The sequence below is a fragment of the Petaurus breviceps genome, unplaced genomic scaffold (genome assembly GCF_028583685.1).
Source record: "Petaurus breviceps papuanus isolate PSGF00001 unplaced genomic scaffold, PetGlider_PUasm1.0 90903, whole genome shotgun sequence".
Taxonomy (NCBI): domain Eukaryota; kingdom Metazoa; phylum Chordata; class Mammalia; order Diprotodontia; family Petauridae; genus Petaurus; species Petaurus breviceps.
The window spans coordinates 9736968-9756782 of NW_027187376.1; the positions used below are offsets into that span (position 1 = coordinate 9736968).

Below are 19815 nucleotides of genomic sequence, written 5' to 3' on the forward strand. Positions count from 1 at the left end.
AAAGAAAGAAAGAAAGAAAGAAAGAAAGAAAGAAAGAAAGAAAGAAAAAGAAAGAAAGAAAGAAAGAAAGAAAGAAAGAAAGAAGGAAGGAAGGAAGGAAGGAAGGAAGGAAGGAAGGAAGGAAGGAAGGAAGGAAGGAAGGGAAAGGATTTTAAAAACATAGAAATCAGTCCTTTTCTATTCCCCTGATTAAACAACAGGGCATTATATTAACGGACACTATTCAAAGATATAGACTGATGCTGCATATGTAGTAAATCATCAATAAAACTTAATAATGGATGGACCCAGTAATAATAAAATTCTAAAAATTATATTTGCTTATATGATGTGTTTTTATTTAGATTTTAAAATAATATTTTGGCCATTCTGGATATAAACAGTATATCAAATGAGAGTTGTTAGCGCTCTCTCGCTCCACAAATTGTCCAGGGCAGAGACCATTTCAATTTTGCAGCTAGGTGGCCCAGTGGAAAGAGTAGTGGACCTGAAGTCAGGAAGACCCACATTCAAATACAGCCTCAGTTATTTACAAGCTCTGTAACCCTGGGAAAATTACTTAAACTCTGTAAGTTTCAATTTCTTCATCTGTAAAATGGGGATAATAATAACACCTAATTCCCAGGGGTATTTGTGAGGACAAAATGAAGTTATATTTGTAAAGTGTTTTGCAAACCTTAAAGAGTTATATAAATGCTAGCTGCTATTATGGTCATGTTTTGTATCCCCAGTGCTTAGTATAGTGCTTGGCACATAGTAGGCACTTAATAAAAGTTGATTGATTGATTATGATGATAATGACTTGTATCCCTAGCATCTGCCACAGTGCCTGGAACATAGTATACACCTAATAAATGCTTGATGGTGGATTTAATTTGATTGAAGAGAAGCTTTAGAGTTAAGTTTTTAGCCTCCTGCTTTTCTGCTCAGAATTTATGCCTAGACCCTACTCAGTGGTAGAGAAAGACAATATCCCTTCATTAATAGATGCAAAACACTCATCTGAGCTGTAACAGTCTCATTTTCTGTCTAAATTAGTTTCTTTAAGTATTTTGGGTCCTTATCTTTTCTCTTTGGGGGAAGTAAAAATTTTGGTTTAAAAGCATCCTAAATGGGTTTCATCCAGTATGAATAAGTAAAATTAATTAAATCATAGTGGATTATATCAACAAATAACTTTATTCTGAATTCTGTTCAATGACGTCTATAAGAACTTGAACTTAAGTTTTATTATAGATTAGAGGTTCTTCACTTTTTTGTATCATGGACTCCTTTGACAGAAGTCTATTGAATTCAATAGACCCTTTCTCAGAACAAAGTTTTAATGCATAAAAGGAAACCAATTATATTGAAATATGGCTCTCAAAATTGTTTTAACAAGTTCATGGACCCCAGGCAAAAATCCCTACCATAAATAATAACTTCAGTTCAGACAACCTGCCCACAGGGAGGTAAGAGTTAATTATAGATTCTAAAATCTGATTCTGAAAGGCCAGGTTACTAGACGCTCCCCATGATTTGGTCTACCTGGCCCTCATACTTTGGGAGCTGCACAAACTAAACACAATCCTGAAGCAATTCTACAACCTTCAAAATTCTTGGGGGCAAATGTGAGATTTGTTCAGGTTTGACAAAGATAAATGGGATTCCAGAAGGCACTCGGGTCCTGGGTAGGTCAACCCCTAAAGAATTTGGATACCACTTTTGCTATGAAGTTCCACATGTAACTTTTAGATATGAACAAAATCTTTGGGGAGTATTAGAATGGTCTTCCTTTTCTAAGTACTCCTTAGAATTTCAGACTGGTTCAGGTCAAATTTTCTAAGGGGGAATAAGACCCAGAAAAACTTCCACAGGCTCACAGAATATAAACTGGAGATACCCAGTTACTTCAGAGGGGTACTGAGGTAATAATAATAGTAGAAGTAGTAATTATGATATTGATATCACATTGATATTGCTAGGGTGTTTTAGTTTACAAAGTAGTTGCCTTATAATAATCTTGGGAGTAAGTAGTATAAATATAACAAATGCAAATAGAATAAATGTATGGTGTCATTAACTAGAGAGCATGGTACCCATTTAGCTACTGCACTGCCTCTGACTTCAAAGTTAGGAAAGGGATGAGACACTAACACAGACACCTGTAATACAGAGCTAGGCAGTACAGTGCCAGAAATACCTGAATCCAGAATCTTCCTCAGACACTTAGAAGCTGTGTGACCCTGGACAAGTCATTTAAACTCTCAGCTTTAGTTTCCTCATTTGTAAGATATACCTACCTTATAGGGTTATTGTTAGGATCAAATGAGAAAATATATATAAAGTACTTTGCAAACCTTAAGGTCCTATATAAATGCTAGCTATTATTGTTACAATACATGATATTCTATGGCATGGATTAGAAGAGAGATAGCAATAATGTGAGGTGCGAGATGTGAGGATTGCTCTCAACTGGGAGTATAAGGGAAGAGTCCTTTCAAGAAATTGCATTTGGGCAAAGGAAAAAGGAGAGGGAAAGGCATTTTAGAGTTGATAAACAAGATAGATTGGGTAATTAGCAGTCATGATATTAGCTAATTATACACAAGTATTTAACTGATTCTAAGTGTTAGAGAAAGAAATGAGTTGCCTCCAGGGGCTGTTAATACTAAATGGTGCTCACTTTCATGTGGGCATTTAGAGGAGAGTCATTTATCAGGATGAAGATTTTATACACCTTATAATTTCTCTAAAATATATTACAAAGTATTTAAACCTTCTGTTCTTTTGTGCATATCTGATTATTTCTTTTACTTTTTTTTTTACTTTGTATTTCCAATTGCATAGTAAATAGAAAGTTGAACTTAGAGTCAGGAAGACCTGAGTTCAAATCCTGCCTCAGTGTCTTACTAGTTGTAAAGGGAATGTAAATTTTAAAGATCTTCCCTGCCCCTAGGCTAAAGTGCACCTGGAGCCTGGGGTGGGAGGCTTGTTTTTCAGTAGATACTTCTTGATTGGCCAGTGGGTCCAGAATGTTGTTACATTCTCTCAGCCAGGAGAAGGCTATATAAGCCCTGATGTGTAGCTTTGTTTTGGGGGCTCACTTTGAGAAGTGTTCTGTGATGTGATCTGGATTTTGGGAAGCCGTTGTCCAGAGCCCCCTGGCTTTGAAAAACCCAGATGTTGAAACCTAGATGTTGATTGGGTATGGATGTAATAGCTGGACAGTTTGGAAAGCTGTCTACTTGATCTGTTTCTGTCTTGATAATTCTGCCTGTATACTTTGAAGTTCGGGGTGCTGACCTTTTTCCCCTGAACAAGGTAAACGATATATGTCTGACTGATTAAAGTAAGCTTGTTAACCCATTTTGAGTTGCTTTCCTTTATCAAAGCAGATCCAAGAACCTGTGGTGGCAGCAAACCCTGAGGACGCTTGGGGTGCTTGCTACTACACTAGTCTGTGACCCTAGGCAACCCCTCTTAGCCTCAATTTCTTCACTTGTAAAATGAAGAGTTACTACTTCACATGGTTGTGAGGATCAAGTGAAATAACAGATATGTAAAGTTCTTTGAAAAACTTAAGACTCTATATAATTGATAATATTGTTATTATTATTATTTCTACCTCAGAAATGCCCCATCTTTATGGCTCTAGGAAGAAAAGAGTGGAGGAAATTTCTTTTAACTTATTGTCTAGCAAAAAATTTACTAACTGGCATGCCCTTGTATTCTGTGCTTGTAAATATCTGTAAAATTGGAAGATTTTAGGAATTTAAAATAATTTTTTGTTCCAAGAATAACATTATAAATTTTTTTATCTAAAATAATTCCAATATAGTCTAAAAAGCTGTTGGTTGATTTGTTTTAGATTGATTTAGAATGTTTCAAATGTCAGACATTGAGAAGATATCTTCTTTTTCCTCTAAGATATTAGAAAAAGATAGTATTATATTTATATAGAGCATTTTTTCCACCCAAGAGAAAACTTTGGTGTACTTTTATTTTGCAAAAAAAAAAAATAAGTGCCAAGAAAAACACCACTGACTAATTGATTTTTATCCCCACTAAAATAATTGCTTAAAACTATAGAACCAGAGAAAATGGGTCAGAACTGTCCAACAGAAGTATGCTCCATTTAAGACCAGGTTGAAGCTGTGTCTGTTCAAAGCATTTTGTGCCATAGCAGCAATGCAACAGCTCTGACTGGGATTCATGGCTTGGCCACTCTTCACAAGCCTTGAAAATGCATCCCTAGTGCTAGACTCACCTCATTCAGAGTGTGCAGGTTCTAAAAGTTAAGCAATTACGTCACATTTTGGAACGTCTAGACCGCATTCCTACTGCTAGGTAAGCTTTCCCTAGCATGTCTGCTGCATACTTAATAATCATTAGCTAGATGCTCATTTATCTTTACTCATCTAATCATCAGCCTGTTCTTAAATTGAGGGTATCAGCAATTCTCTTTGAACTCTCTTTGTCCTTTGAACCCTTTGTCTCAAAAGTCTGGGAGGAGGTAAAGTCAGAATGAAAACTGTTAGTGAAAGCTAAATCAATTACAGTTAATATCTATCTACCAAGTTAGACTTTGAGTACCTGTGGCTGCTCAGAATTACATGAAAATTGAAGAAATGTGTCACATCTTGTTACCGGTAGACACCACGTGACTGCTTGAGTTCAAGGAACTATGGCAACCTGACGTATCTCTGTAAGATCACATTTGCAGAACTCATGACAGCCAAATGTGTTGGTTTCTCCTATTTCCTTGGCCTATAAGCACTTTCTTAAGATGCAAAAAATAAATAAATAAACCAAAACCAAATAAAAAACCAACAACAAAAAACCAAATCCATAAAAAATCCAGTGTATGAGTGACTGGTCATCCAGTAATGTTCAAGAGATACTATGGATATAGAATTCATTACAAGCCTACCTATGGTTATGTGAATAGCAAACACATGCACACACACACACTCCCTTTCACAATAGTGAAAAACTGTCAATTTACTTTCTTTGACAATTTTAACATCCTAATCAGGTTGACTATATAACCAATCCAGTGTGTACAGCCCCCTCAGAAAATTAATACAACCCCTTTGGAAAAAAGAGCTGAGGGAGGGGGTGTCTATTCAAGGCTGATACATAGACAGCTCAGTATCTCCTTGGGCAAATTGCTGTATCCATTCTACACATCTGTAAAATGGGAATAATGGCACTGTCACCACTAGAGTGTGTGAAAATTAGCCAATAAAATCATGATGATTCCCTTTATAATATAAAGCCGCTAGCCAGTTATAGCAATAAATTCTACATGAGAGCTGAAGTTAAAAAAAAAAAAAAACACTTTTACAATAAGCCCCTTAAGCCAGTTGTGGAAATGAAAATGATTTACTCTGGGAACTTTGGCTGTGTTACTGTTCAATCATTTATCTATGCAAATGATTTGCATACTAGAAAAACTAGAGGTCCCCAGTGTTCCCTTCCATTTCTACCAATGCCTAAAGCTACATATACATTTGATTTCGGGCCTACCTGATATTCCTAAGCTATCAGTTCATTTCAATATTCATCCTCTATGAAATCAAGTAAGTCTGAACCAGGCTCTAAATGTAGGAAGCTTAAAGATAGACTGTATTTCAAATAATGATTCCACAGCTAGTGTGGCAATAAATTTAAATCATGACGTGTTTTTATTGGTAAGTAAAATCTTATTTTCACTCTCCAAGTTAAGCTATAAAAATATGGACAGTTCAGACTCTCCAGAACCTAAGCCCATTTTTTATAGCTTAAGAATAGTTAATGATGCTTCATTTTAGTTACAATGCTTTTCATTGAAGGATTTCAAAGTACCTAATAGCAGCAATCAATTAAATCTTACAACATCTTAAGTTAATATTAACTTATTATTAGTTAAATTTAAACCAGAATACAAATATGTGATGAATTGCAAAGTCTATGTATGTGTTCTGAATACTCAGGTGTAAGGCTGAGTAGGATTCATAGGTGCTTTTAATTTCCATTTCATAAATCACAACATTTATGAGAATGCTACAAATAATATACTATATGTAGAGAGAGAGAGAAATTGTCAATTACATGACTAATGATCATCACAAATTTTCAGTTGGTTAGATTGGCATTTCACATTCATGGAGTTTTTCACTTTTAAAGTCTGAGAGAAGGGGTGGCCAGGTAGCACAGCAAGCAAGAGCACTGGCTCCAGTGTTGGGATGACTTGGGGATCGAATCCTGGGCTCAGACACTTAGTACCACACCCAGAAACAGCTGGTCGTGTAACCTTGAGCAAGTTACTTAACCCCAATTGCTTAAAAAATAAAAAAATAAAGTCTGAGAGGAAAAAACAAAATTATTTTTTTTAATCAGCCTTGACCACAAAGAACACAATTGACACAAAGGGCTAGCCTATTCATAAATTTTTACAGGCTAGCAAATTGGAAAAATCTTATATGATCCTATTATTAAATTTAGGGAGTTATAGATTTGAGGAGACAGCAAGCTCAATATGAGTCACTAGTGGGATTTTATAGCCAAAAATGTCCAGGAATTCTGTTTGTCCTAGTAATATTGCTTTAACAGAAATTGAAATATAAATGTTACTTATACTACAATTAGACACAGACTTGCTTTCAGTTTTGTATACTAATCAAAAGGGGCCCAATAAAATTAATCAAGAAGATAGAACCATTATGCTCACTCATTTGAAAGATTTTAGACCTTTGCCAACATATTCACTATAGGAATAAAAAGGCTAAGATTTGGTGGTTATGGTCAAAGGAAGAGGGAAGGAATGATAAAAACGGCAGAGAGAAGTTGGACTACTCAGGCACCCAATCTCATGAATGCCAGACTAGGTTTTGCTTCCTCCCTTTGCCAGCCTTTTCAACACACTTGTGCCACATGGCCTCTAGAAGCTTTTAAGACCTTATGCATATGATACAAAGTTGGGGGGGGGAGGGCAATGGCTCAGGGCCGTCCTAAAACCCTTTAGCCTCTGAGAAAGTCTGGCAGATGATCACATGAAGAGGGAAGTTATGTTCATTTCATGGTAGGGACCAAAGGATGGGACTTTTAGAATCATTAACAGGAGCCAGATTTTGCAGATAGGCTTCTAAGATGCTTCAGTTCACATGGGTGAACACGACTGTGCTCTAGAGCTCTTAACAGAAGGAAGTAGTAGACAGGATTTCCAACTACTCTCCTCTGGCTTGTTCAAACTTTTGTGTGGCCATCAACCTATAGACTATTATGGAAGTTTATGAGTTTTTAAAACATTATGGTGTACAGAGATATGGCTCTGCTTAAAAGGTGGTCTACAGGATGAAAGGAAGTCTCCATCATGCCCTCTCCCCTCCAAAAAAATGAAGAAAAAATTTGAATAATACAAACTTCCTCAAGACAAAATTTGCACCTATCCATGTAATTTATCTATTTTACAACAGTTGACTGCCTCACAGATCATATTGTCTCATGAATCAAAACAGATAATATAGGCAAAGTATTTTTGTTGCTGTCCATTTGTTGTGCCAGTCTAGTCTGGTTTTCTTGGAAAAGGTACTGGAATGATATCACTTCCTTCTCCAACATTCAAAGCATCTAGTAGACCTTAAAATGATATTTTACTAGGGATAAGGATAAGATGTATGATTTCACTAGTATAGGAATCTTCTAGAAGAGGAGATTGCAATCCACATGGATTTGCACTTTCTCACAATTTATATAATCTTTGAGAATTGACCAGAAAACTGAGAGTCAAGGAACTTGTCCAGGGTCACAAAGCTTATCTCTATCAGAAGCAGGGCTTCAACCCATGTCTTCCTGGTACAAGTCCAGCTCTATTTACTACCCTATACCGTCTCTAACTCTATAAAGATCAGCTATTTTAATTATTATTGCTTGACAGGGATATTAAGCTTTGTAAACCAGGAAAAACTATGTAGATATATGTCATTAACACTTCATTTTTATTATTATCATTAGTTACCTTATTTGGGATTGTAATGTGCTTTCTTTGTGCATGGCTTTGGATACACCGTGGGTATCAACATCTCCTGTAAAACACAACTATATAAACTCCTAATATAACATTATGAACCTTGAAAATGTATGGAAGTATATGACTCAGTGCCAGTTATAAAGAGGTTTCATTATATCACATTTTTAAAATTTGTATGTCTTAGAATATAGCAATAAGAAATAATACATGATCCAAATACTGGATTAGGATCCCTGAGATGCTCCTTCCAGATTCTAAATCTGTTGATCCAAGGATATTAAAAATAAGCAAAGAGAAGACCTTCAGGACATAAATTAGATCCTACAGGTAGAAATAATGCAAAAATATGCCAAAGAACACCATACTATGAGGTACAAAGTGGTTGTGATCTGTATCAATGGAGGGATCACCTGCACATAGGTGGAACAGGAAGATCCACCAAAGGACTGGTTACAAAGTTGCCACAGTAATTGAATGATAGCAATTGGTAGCATTTATTGAAGTTGTCTACTCCATAGGTAAAAGTACCTGTGAAAAGATGAACAGATGTCATGACAACTGTGTACCTCAACAATATGGGTAGTACTCATGATCTGACAGGTTCAAATCCTGCCTCAGACACTTACTAATTGTGTAATCTGGGCAAATCATTTAGTATAGTTGTAAGGATCAAATGAGAATTTATATATACATAAAATGGTGCACATGTATGGTACATAAAGGGCTCTGCAATTTTTAAAGTAATAGTAGTAGTAGTAGTAGTAGTAGCAGCAGCAGCAGCATACCTCAGTTTTAAACAGCAGGTGCATTTACTTGGAGATCTCTGAGAATAAAAAAGTCTAGAAAATGAAAATTTTATCTAATGATAATAAATTAAGACAGCAGGTATGGAGAAGTTAGGGGGATACCAAATATTTTTACCTAGAAAGTTTTCTGGTTTAATAATAATACTGTTCAGCAATTACAAGAGGAATTAAATTTCAAGCTGTTGAGGGTGTTTTTAGGTGGGGGAAAAAGGTTAGAGATAATGACCTACTCTTTTCCCAAAGGAATTAGAATTCTTATTTTCTTACTTTTTCCTTTCAAAATAACATGGAATTTCAAATGTTAACCTTTTGCAACTTTTCAAACACTTCTCACCTCATTATTAGTAAGGCAAAAGCTGATATTTCGAGGGTGAAATCAACTTTAGAGGCTGTCAAGGAAAATAATCACGCCTTTCCACCATGACAAGATCCACGAAAGATGATTTGGCTAACATCTGGATCTGAATCAGTATGACATTATGTTCTCAGAGGGAAAACATTAATACAAGCAAGGAGCATCATGACATTGTAAATAATTTGAGTATTCAGAAGACCACTTGACAATTCCAGGAAATTATACCTTTATTAAGAAAAATAATTACTACTAAATATATAAATATTACATTATTAAAGGAATGTATAATAAAAAGAACAAAAAATGCTGATCAGTTTCTTCTAAAAATCAAAAATTATATTATTCTTAAGTTTTAATTTTAATTATTGATGGTATTAATGAGTTCCCATGGCTAAGAAAATGAGTAAAGACTAGCACATTGGGTGGAACTCAGTGGTGAACGTATAGAAGGCCATGCACAGGTTGGGCAGGGTTGGATAAGTTATGATCTGCATTATCAGAGGCAATACCCAGATGGATGACATGCCTGATCGATCCATTTGAGCATCTGTACACAATACTTTGAGATTGCTTTAAAGTGTTTTCACATGTATTATCTCATTTGACCTTCCCCTTAGCCCTGTTAAGCAAAGTGGACAAGGTCAGGTCTCTTTATTTTCATTTCACAAGGGAAAAAACTAAGTCTCAAAGAGATTAAATGATTTGTTCAAGGTCACATGGCTAAGAAATGAGCCAATCCAGGATTAAAATCTAGGTCTTCTGCCTCTAGTATCCTAGATCTTTCTACTCCTCCCCATGATAGTTCACCTCATGCAATACTGATTGTTAAATATTTTCAGCACTAACAGAAAAGCTCACATATCTGCATTCTTCTCTGTTTTATGGTTGTTGATCAATCTTATCCTTGATGTCACCTTCATTTTAGGTATACAGCCCCCTTAGCATTCTTTCCTCTAGCCTCACTACAAGTGAAATATGGCAGGCTCAGTTGGCAAGACCCCAATCTATACACATTAGTCAAGAATACGCAAATAAAAAACAGCATGAAAGAACAAGGGTGTAATTTGCTGTCGTCAAAACTCACCTTTGGCCCCTTTTGCCAAAGAGGGAAGATAGCTGACCTCAGAAAACTCAGAATAAATACCCAATGGTAGCTGACTGGCAGGACAAGCCTCAGAAACCTAACTGCCATTGTACATTTCACACTCCATTCAGTACTGTACTAGCTGTAGGACAAACACCTCAGTCTACATTTCTCACCAGTTATTAACCAACACATAAGTCATCACTTTGCACCTCTAGCATCTCCTAGATATAGGGTTTTTCTCCCTCTCAAAATACTAGACAGACATAAAACAGAAAAGGGGTAGGGCTATGACTTCTAAAGATGAAAGGTTAGAAATGGAGGTGGGGCAAGCAGGGGGGTAGAATTTTACAGCAAAATGAATCTATAATAATAGCAGGAGTCCCCTTGGGCACCAGTCAAAAATTTTAATAAACTATTTCTGAAGTTCAAGAACTCCTATTTTTCATGCCTGGCTTTCCTTCAAAAATTGAGGCCAGACTTGATTGAATATGAGTAATGACTTTTACAGCCAGCAATGATGCCTTATTTCTCCTACAAATTTGTCATTCTTAGGTATGAACTGTGGCACACACTTAACACATCTGCCAATGGAAGGAATAAGAACTGCTTTCTCTCAAAGTTCATCTGCAGAACTGTTATAAACATCTTCTAAAGCTTATTTTTATTGGGCTGGATTACATATGTAGCATTGATTGGGACCCAGGATATATGGATTCTGGTCCCAATTCTATCTATATGGTCCTCTGTGTTCAATCAACCAATAGCCTTGATTAAACACTAGCTGTGTGCCAGGTACTTTACTGGGAATACAAAGATAAAAACGAAATATTGTCTGACCTCAAGGAGGTTATGGTTCTATCACAGTAAGGCATATTTCTATTCCTATTTTCTTACCATGCAAAATGGGTATAATCCACATTATAGTAATACGTTATTGTATCACATATAGTAACCAGCTATTGCATCTGAATTGCATTCTTTGATATACATATTCTCCACAAAAGAATATAAATCCAAAATATTATTACTTTCACTATGCTCTTTTCTCTGAGATGGGTATGTCATCCTATCAATAAGCATTTCTTAAGTGCTAGGTATTATGCTAAGGATTGGGGATATGGAGAAAGGTAAAAAACAAAGTCCCTGTCATCTGGGAGCTCATATTCTCCCAAGAACTATATTTATAATTTATACATTTAGTATCCTGTTATTTATTTCCATACTCATATCTATCCTATGGTTGGGGAAATAACTTCCTGACAAGCCTCTCCTATTTCACTGAAATAGAATCCAAACAAATTAATTACTCTAGTGTTTCTAAATCCACTGTTACAATTTCTCGTGAGACTTACAGTCCCAAGAGCCTCTTGGGACTGTTAACCCCTAAGTGGAACTCCCAAATGTCAAATATTACAAAATGACTTATCCTAATGGTAGGTGCAACTGTTATGCCCAAGTATACTCATTTCTCTCCTCTCTTTTTCCTCTCCTTTCTTTCTATCCTACTCCTCAATTTTTCCCATCCACCCTTTCCCCCTCACTCATGATCCTTAGGCCTTTTGGTAGCACCTAGCAGCATCTAGATTCAGTGCTTACTTAACCAGCCCAGTGGTATTCACGGTATTCACAGGGAGAAAGGCTACTGACCCCAACAACCCCCCCAGATCTGACCAACCTGAAACTGTGGGGGCTGGAGAATTAGCTGCTAATTTTTAAAAAATAAATATAATAATTATGCCTATTGTGACATAATATAATATATAATAAAATAATATAACACAAATTTGAATCTACTTCTTTTAAGCTGATAAATGACATAGGCATTTTTGTGATAGGGCTACTTTACTCATTTTTTAAAGTGTTATTTTGTCTACTTAAATTTTGCATTCACTGTTAATAACCTTCATTTGCAGTTACCACTATCATTTCAGACCAATTTAGTGATAAGCTTCTTCATACATTAATACAAAACTAAAAAAGAAAATCAAGGGCTCCTGTTGACATTTCATGACTCATAGCATCATAGGATTAGAGCTGGAAAAGACCTTACAGGCCATTGAGTTCAACCCTCTCATTTTATAGAAAAGGAAACTGAGGTACAAAGAGGTAAAATGAATTATCTAGGGTTACATAGCCTGTAAATGTCTGAGGCATGACTAGAAGCTAGGTTTCCTGGCAAGTCCAGTATCTTGAAGGTTTAACATTACAATGTTTTACTTTGTCTCTCAACTGTAATGTACCACTGGAACAATCTGAGCTGCTCTTTGCATCAATTTCTTAGTCTATAAAATGGAAAATATTCATTTTATATACTTGAAGACTTACTAGTAGGAGAAAAGTCAAGATAATTACTCCAAGTTAGACTGCTAATAACAAATGAGCCTTAGGGGGAAAAAAATCAGTGGGCTTATTCAGATCTGGGGCATGAAAATCAGTTAGCAGATAATCGTCCCATGCAGCAGGCTAAACTTTTTTTTTTTTTACTAGACCTGTAATTTCATTGGTATAGGAAATATCCAATGTGGAAAATCCTTCCAGCAGTGCAGATAAACAGCTACCCTGACACCTATAGCCTTAAAGAGTTACCTGGGACAGACCCTAAGAGATTAAATCAGTTGCCTAGAGTCAACCAGTCAGTGTGTCCGGGAAAGGACTTGTTCCTGTAGCATCTAACTCTGAGGTTAACTCTCCACCTACCACGTCATAATGCTTTTCCTAGTTCCCTAAATAATTGGCAGTACTTTATGGGTTCAAAGAGAAGTTTGATCAGCTACCAAACCCTGTAGAAATAGTCATTGTAAAAATTATGCCTATGCCTTATGTATTCGCCAAGAATTATAAACTTTCACCTTCTGTGAAATTCACCCTGGAATTTTCAAACTCATTGCAAATTAAAATGTGGATTTGTTGCATTGCGAAGTTCTACAGTCAGGTAAACAATAAATTAGTACTTAGATACTCAATTCAGATCCATTGTCTCTTGTTAGTGAGTCTCTGTTCCCTGCTACAAACATTAAACTATATTGTATCGAAAAGAACAAATAAGGGAATATTACCTTAACACTCAGCAGCCTGATGCCAGTTCTTGACACTTTCCATGGTCGTTGAGCAGCTCCATTGCAAAACCCAGTTTTCAGTGCCTTTACCACTTTGTAAGCTGTCAAAATCCTTGTCATTTTGAAGGTGAAGATTGCAACTAAAACTGAACAGAATTGAATGTATTTTTAAGGGACTTAATCATGAAACTTTTCAATTAAGGTGAAACAAAATTTAGGGGTAGGGAGGTGCAGTCTTATGGTTAAGCCCAACTACACATACAGTCTCCACTGAATTCCCATTCATTCCACCATTAAATATCTTTAGCCACAGCACCTCCTTCTCTCCAACCCCTCCTCCTGATGTAACTTCCTGAGATGTTCCACAGCCATGGAACACAAATTGCATCACTTCAAATACCAACTTCTCCCACTGAAAACATGCAAGCATTGTAGAAAATGTCACCTTCAGAATGACCTAAACTCAGAGGAAAGTCTTAAGAACAACATCTAACTCTAATGTTAGCATAATCTAAATGGTGTTAAAAGGTGAAAGACTTTTCTATAGAGAGGAGTATTGCCTAGTTCCTATTGATTGAATTTTGAGTGTTCAAAGGAACCTGAAGTCTTATGATGATACAAGGAATATAAGAAATTGGTAGTCAAACATAATATCATTTATAAATTCATATTAAAGGAAAAGCAACCCTTTATTTTCAAAGAAACTAAAGCTGTTTTGTACCTAGTACTTTGCACATGTACACATATGCATATATACATTGGTATGATATATAATGTTTTATATATACATATATATGAGAGAATGAGAAAAAGTGATGGACTTTATTAAAATATTATCATCTGTTTTGGCTACACCTCATATAATCCTATATTCTAAAATGAAATTAACTGATATTTGCTTAAAGAATAGAAATAATAAACAATCATCAAAAATAAGCCTACACAAATGGAAGAGTCATCTTTTCCTGTCTTTCCTGTGAGCCCCTGGTGCTTTTGAAGAGCACAACCTTTACCATTAGGAGATAGTCCTCAAGGGAAGTTCTGACCATAAAACTCATTGCCTGATGGCTAATCTTCTGGTGTTGAGCTACTCCAATCTTAACTAGTTTGAACTCCTACCTGAAGTACAGTTTGAGCTATACTGGGATAGCCTTTGAGAGGTTTAGTATAATGAGTCGTTATAGTTGGACAATATTGTAAATCCCTTAATATCAAAAGTATATGAAGCAAAGGATGATCGCTATTCCTTAATTAAGGCTCTGTTGGCTATTAATTTATAATTATCTAGAAAACTTTCCACTTTTGACAATTTGTGTTTTCACCTAAATTGGACTTGATCTACTTCTTATTATATGTATAACATAGTGTTGGTCTTGGACTCAGTAAATCTGAATTTATATCACTCCTCAGACAATATCTATGCAACCCTGGACAAAGATCTTTGAATCTCTTGGCCTCAATTTCTTTAAAGTAAGGACAATACTATCTGCAGTAATTGTCTCATAGAATTGTTGGGAGGATTAAATGAGATAATGTATGTAAAAGCACTTTGCAACATTAAAGCATCATACAATGGAGAATGGAGGTATGGAAAAATATATAAGGTGTAATATTTGTCATTATTACAAGCCTTAAAATACATTTATTGGGGGATGGAGTCTTAACAAAGGGGATCTCTGGTATCATTTGCTTACTGAACTACAAAATTCTAAATTCAAAAGCATTCATTTAATCATTCAATTAAAGGTATTAAATACCTATGTGCAAAGGACGATGCCAGGTGCTGGATAAAAGTTACTGCTCTCAAGGAACTTGCAATCTATCAATGTGAATGTACCAGGTAAACAAATAATTATGGCATAAAACAGAATGTGATAATCAATCAAAGAGCACTGACTAAACCCCATCTCTGTGCTAGTTTCTGGAGAAACAGACAAAGGGGAAAGAGATGTTGCCCTTGAGAGACTTACATAGCCTAAGACGGGTAGGCACAAGAGCAAGAAAAATCTTGGGATTGAAAAAAATAGATTCTGCCAGAGGGATTAGTGAACGTGTCTAGAGGAGTTAGCATTTAAGCTAAACTGGAAAGGATGTTTTTGATTTAGCTGCCTAAAATGAGGAATTAGAAGTAGCAAAGGGAAGTGTATTCCAGGCTTAGGGAATGATGTGAACTAAGACAAAGAGACTAGAAAATGTAAGGATGTCTCAAATAGGCTACTTTCTTTGCTCTTCTATTTGACCTTTGTAAAGTAGCCCATAAAAAGAATGTTAATATAGAGAATGAGATTGTGTATTTCACAGGATGAAAAGTGACCAAAACAGAACAAGAAAATTTCTCCCTAGCTACAGGTATATTTCACTTTCTGTGACATGTGTTCCTTATATTAAGGTTTTTTAAAAAATCCTTATAAATAAAATTAGAAGTTTAAGTTATTAGAATTGAATTGCTGCTTTGTTTTTTTTAAGACATGGAATTAGAGAAATGTAAGAGAGAGGATCTAGAGGTGGGGAACCTGCAGCCTCAAGGCCAAATGTGGCCTTCTAAGTCCCAGGGTGCATCCTTCTGACTAAGTCTAAGTTTTACAGAACAAATCCTTTTACTAAGGGGATTTGCTCTGTAAAATCTGATTCACTCCATTATACATATCTAATTGTCTATTAGACATGATTTTATCAATGTAGGGGATTTCTGGTGTGGAGACTCCCACCAAAAATACAGATTGAAATTCATCTGTAATTTAAAGTTTTTTGCCTTTGGCACTGACATATTAAATGACTTGTTAAGGGTCACTCAGTTATTATGTATAAGTTATAGATCTTGAACTTAGAACTTTGTAAGTCCAAGGCCAGTCCTCAATCCACTACATATGGCATGTTATTTATATAAAGAAATCTTTAATATAATAAGAAATGTATAGGATTGAGTTTAACATTCTACTGTGATACCATGTAATACAATCTATACTCAATGTAGTTTGTAAACCATTTTTTTAAATAACATGGGTAACTCTATATTTGTAATTTTAAGCAAGCATTACTGATATGTTGTCCCATTAACTTTCTAACAATTTTCCTCCCTCCATCATTCAGCAAACGAATCTTGTCTTGTAAAATGTCTTGAAATTTGAAAGTTCTGATATTTTCTTCTTATGTCACCAATGTCAAACTAAGTTAGAATAACAGATTTGGTAATACACAAGGAAACAGTGAAGGCAATAATCTTGTAAAAATGCATAAAAAGTACATCCTACCATGTGTCTATCTCTAGTTATATGTAGAATGAAAATGTGGAAAGAATAGAAGGAAGATGCATAAGGGAGAGTTCTGGTTTGACTTGGTGCCAAAAATGATTTCTTTATTAAGAGACCAGGTAAATCCTAGATCTTGTAATCCAAATAACCAAATGCCTAAGACAGGATATCTGGGAAGTCTTCAAATTAGTATGAAACAGCAAACTGAGATGAGTATATTTCAATATATGAGTCAGAGCATTAAAATGACTAATTTCTATTATGCACCTAATGACAGAATTTTGGTAAAAGCTAATTGCCACATTCTGGCTCAGACTTAGAACTTAAAATGTACCCCCAAATATCCAAGCAAACTTTTTGGGTTGGGAGGGCAAAGTCTGGGATTTGGGGCTATTGCTCCATTATGGGCATCTTCCTGATCCTGGCTGCCTATGACATGCAAGCTCCCACGTACTAGAAAGTAAGAAGACAGAATCAATACAGACCAGCTGAAGGAGCTTACCTCTGTAAGCTCCACCATAGGCCTTGGCCTCATTTCTTTGTCTTTGTCTTTTCCTTAAACATGACTTAAACAATGTTCTTACATTACACAAGTGTGTGTGTGTGTGTGTGTGTGTCTAACCTTGCTCCTAGATGATGATCAAATAGGCTGATGATCCAAACTTGGTTCAGGGATAGAGATATCAGGTCTATCTACTATATGGTTTAGGACTTATCTAATTCACTGGTTTTAAACTGCAAACAGAAATTGAGACATGAGTCCATAGTGAACCTTAAAATACTATGCCCTAAGATAGCTAAGTGGCTAAGGAGATAGAGTACTAGACTTGTAGCCAGGAAGAACATCACTTAAATCTTGCTTCAGATACTTATTAGCTGTACAACCATCAGTAAGTCATTTAGCCTCTCTGTGCCTCAGTTTTCTCATCTGTAAAATGGGGAAAATAGCAGTACCTACCTGATTGAGTTGTAGTGAAGATCAAATGAGATGATATATGCAAATGTACTTTTTTTTAAAGGCCCAAAATCTATGTCTAAGTCCAGGAAATTTGGCATAATAATGAGGTCCCATTTTAGTGAGTTATCCATAGGCTTTGGTTCCCCAGAACAGAATATAGCAATAGGAAAAAGTTTAAAAAGTAATGTCTTTAGGAGACCTGTGTAAATGTTAGGGTTTTGAGACTTATCCGAGGACTATTTAGGAAAAGGTTAAAAAAAACCTGGCCAGATCTATGATGTCAATGGTATAGAGATCTCTCAGTAATAAAATTCTGATTCCCAATACAGATCTGTACCTGTTATAGGCTTAGGAAGGTTAAGTGATTCATCTAGAGTAACCATATGTGTTAGAGGCAGGGTGTAAACCCAGTTGTTCCTGCCTATCAATGCCATGCTGGCTCTTAAGGTAAAAATATAAAAACAATATGGTGGAGAGCTTCAAATATGAACGATATTAGACAAGAATTATGACTAAAAATTAAAAAATAAAAACATCTTTAGGGAGGGAATATACAAAATGGCAGATGAAGGCATGTGGCAATAAAAGATTGCTAACAAATCAATGTCAACCTGGAGGAAAATATCTACTGACATGTTAAACAAATTTTTCCTTGGCCCTCTTCTCTCCAACATTTTTGTCAATAATCTGAAAGCATGAGTGGCAGGATTATAAAATTTTTAAAAATTAATAGAAATAAATATAAGATCTTGCACAGGAATTAACAAAATAAATTGTATAAGTTCAAGGATGGATGAGGTATGAAGAGACAATAATTCTATTTTTAAAAAAGTTCTCAGAGTTTAATTGTCCTGTAAACTTCATGTGAGTCAATGGTGAACCATGGTAGCCCAAAAAGCTAATTTGATCCTAGCAGCTTGTTGATAATGAAGGAGGTAACATAGTCCTGCTATATTTTACCCTAGTGATTAATTATGAAGTATTTGTGTCAAGCACCATAATTTAGGCATGACAGTGGCACACTCAGCTGCATAAAAAAGAAAGAAATCATGATGGCCAGAGGACTTAAAACTATGCTATACCATTGGACAAAGGAACTGAAGGAATTTAGAATGGAGAAAAAATAATCTAAAGGGGACATTACAGATAAAATATTAGAAGGGTTGTCATGTATAAGAAGGATTTTGTTTGTTTTGTTTGACTTTGGGGGATAGAACCAGGAATAATGGATAAAAATGACTGCAAAACAGATACCCTTTTAATAAAGAAAAAATAACCTTCCTAATAATTGAAAGATTCCAAAAGTAAAAGATACCAATTCAATAGGTAGTGAGCTTCTTATCACAAGAAGTTGTAAGCTGAATGCTGGCTGATTACCTCTCAAGGTTGCTGTAGAAAAGATTTCTGCTCAAATTGAACAAGATTGCTTCTAAGATTCAGATTCTATGAATGTTAATACTAGGCAAGCTGAGTGTTTTAGTAGAAATGCTACAAAATCTTCCAGAAGTATTTGGCTCCACCATGGCAATAGGAATGACTAAGACCTCTCTAACAATGGTCTGTATAGCATAGCTCAATTCCCATTTTGTTTCTTTTCAAGGATATAGATGGTAGCAACATAAGCATAAATAGAAACCCAAAATAAAAAAGATATTTAGGAAATTGATGAATTTGAAAAGCATAGTCTATATTAAATAGGTCATTAGAGGTCTCTACTCCCACAAGCAACTCACAAAAAAAAAATTACTTGCAAATGATTTTTTATGGATTTAGCCATTCTTTTCCATTAAGGCACATTTATCTTAGTTATTACTGTTTATTGCACTGGGCTGTTTCCCTCTATGGAATACTAGAAATTGAATTAAGAGTTAAAGACTTCTTAGTCTTTCTGGTGTTAGAAATATCCTAATGCCCTGCTCTTTAATGCTGGGAACAGAGAAGTCAATAAAAAATCCTTTTGATTATATATTATTGAAGTAAGAAAAATGTGAAAAATACTACAGTGATACTTGCATGACAGAAATATAATCATTTATTTTCTAAATATATGATAATTTAATAAATGTGCCATCTATGTTACATATTCACCACTGGACAGGCTTAATTTTTCCTAAGAACTGCAGCCTGTGGGCATACCTCTGCATTGAAAATCAATCAGCAGCTTGTAGTTTATAGGTTCATACTGTGTGACCTTGGGCAAGTCACTTAACTCCTCTATGTTTAACCTTCCTCTGCTTAATTTCTTCATCTATCAAATAGGAATAATTATGCTAATCATTCATTTACCTCATGGGGATATCATAATAGTT

The 19815-nt window shown here is 35.4% G+C and overlaps 1 protein-coding gene across 1 annotated transcript in view; it reads right to left on the reverse strand.

The window, feature by feature from the left end:
• CPS1 (carbamoyl-phosphate synthase 1) overlaps positions 1 to 13417 on the reverse strand; it is a 155244-nt gene extending 141827 nt beyond the window's left edge. The window contains exon 1 of the mRNA XM_069075103.1: positions 13298 to 13417. Coding sequence (XP_068931204.1) covers positions 13298 to 13417 — 120 coding nt within the window. The remainder of the gene's footprint in view (positions 1 to 13297) is intronic.
• Between the last annotated feature and the right edge of the window lie 6398 nt (positions 13418 to 19815).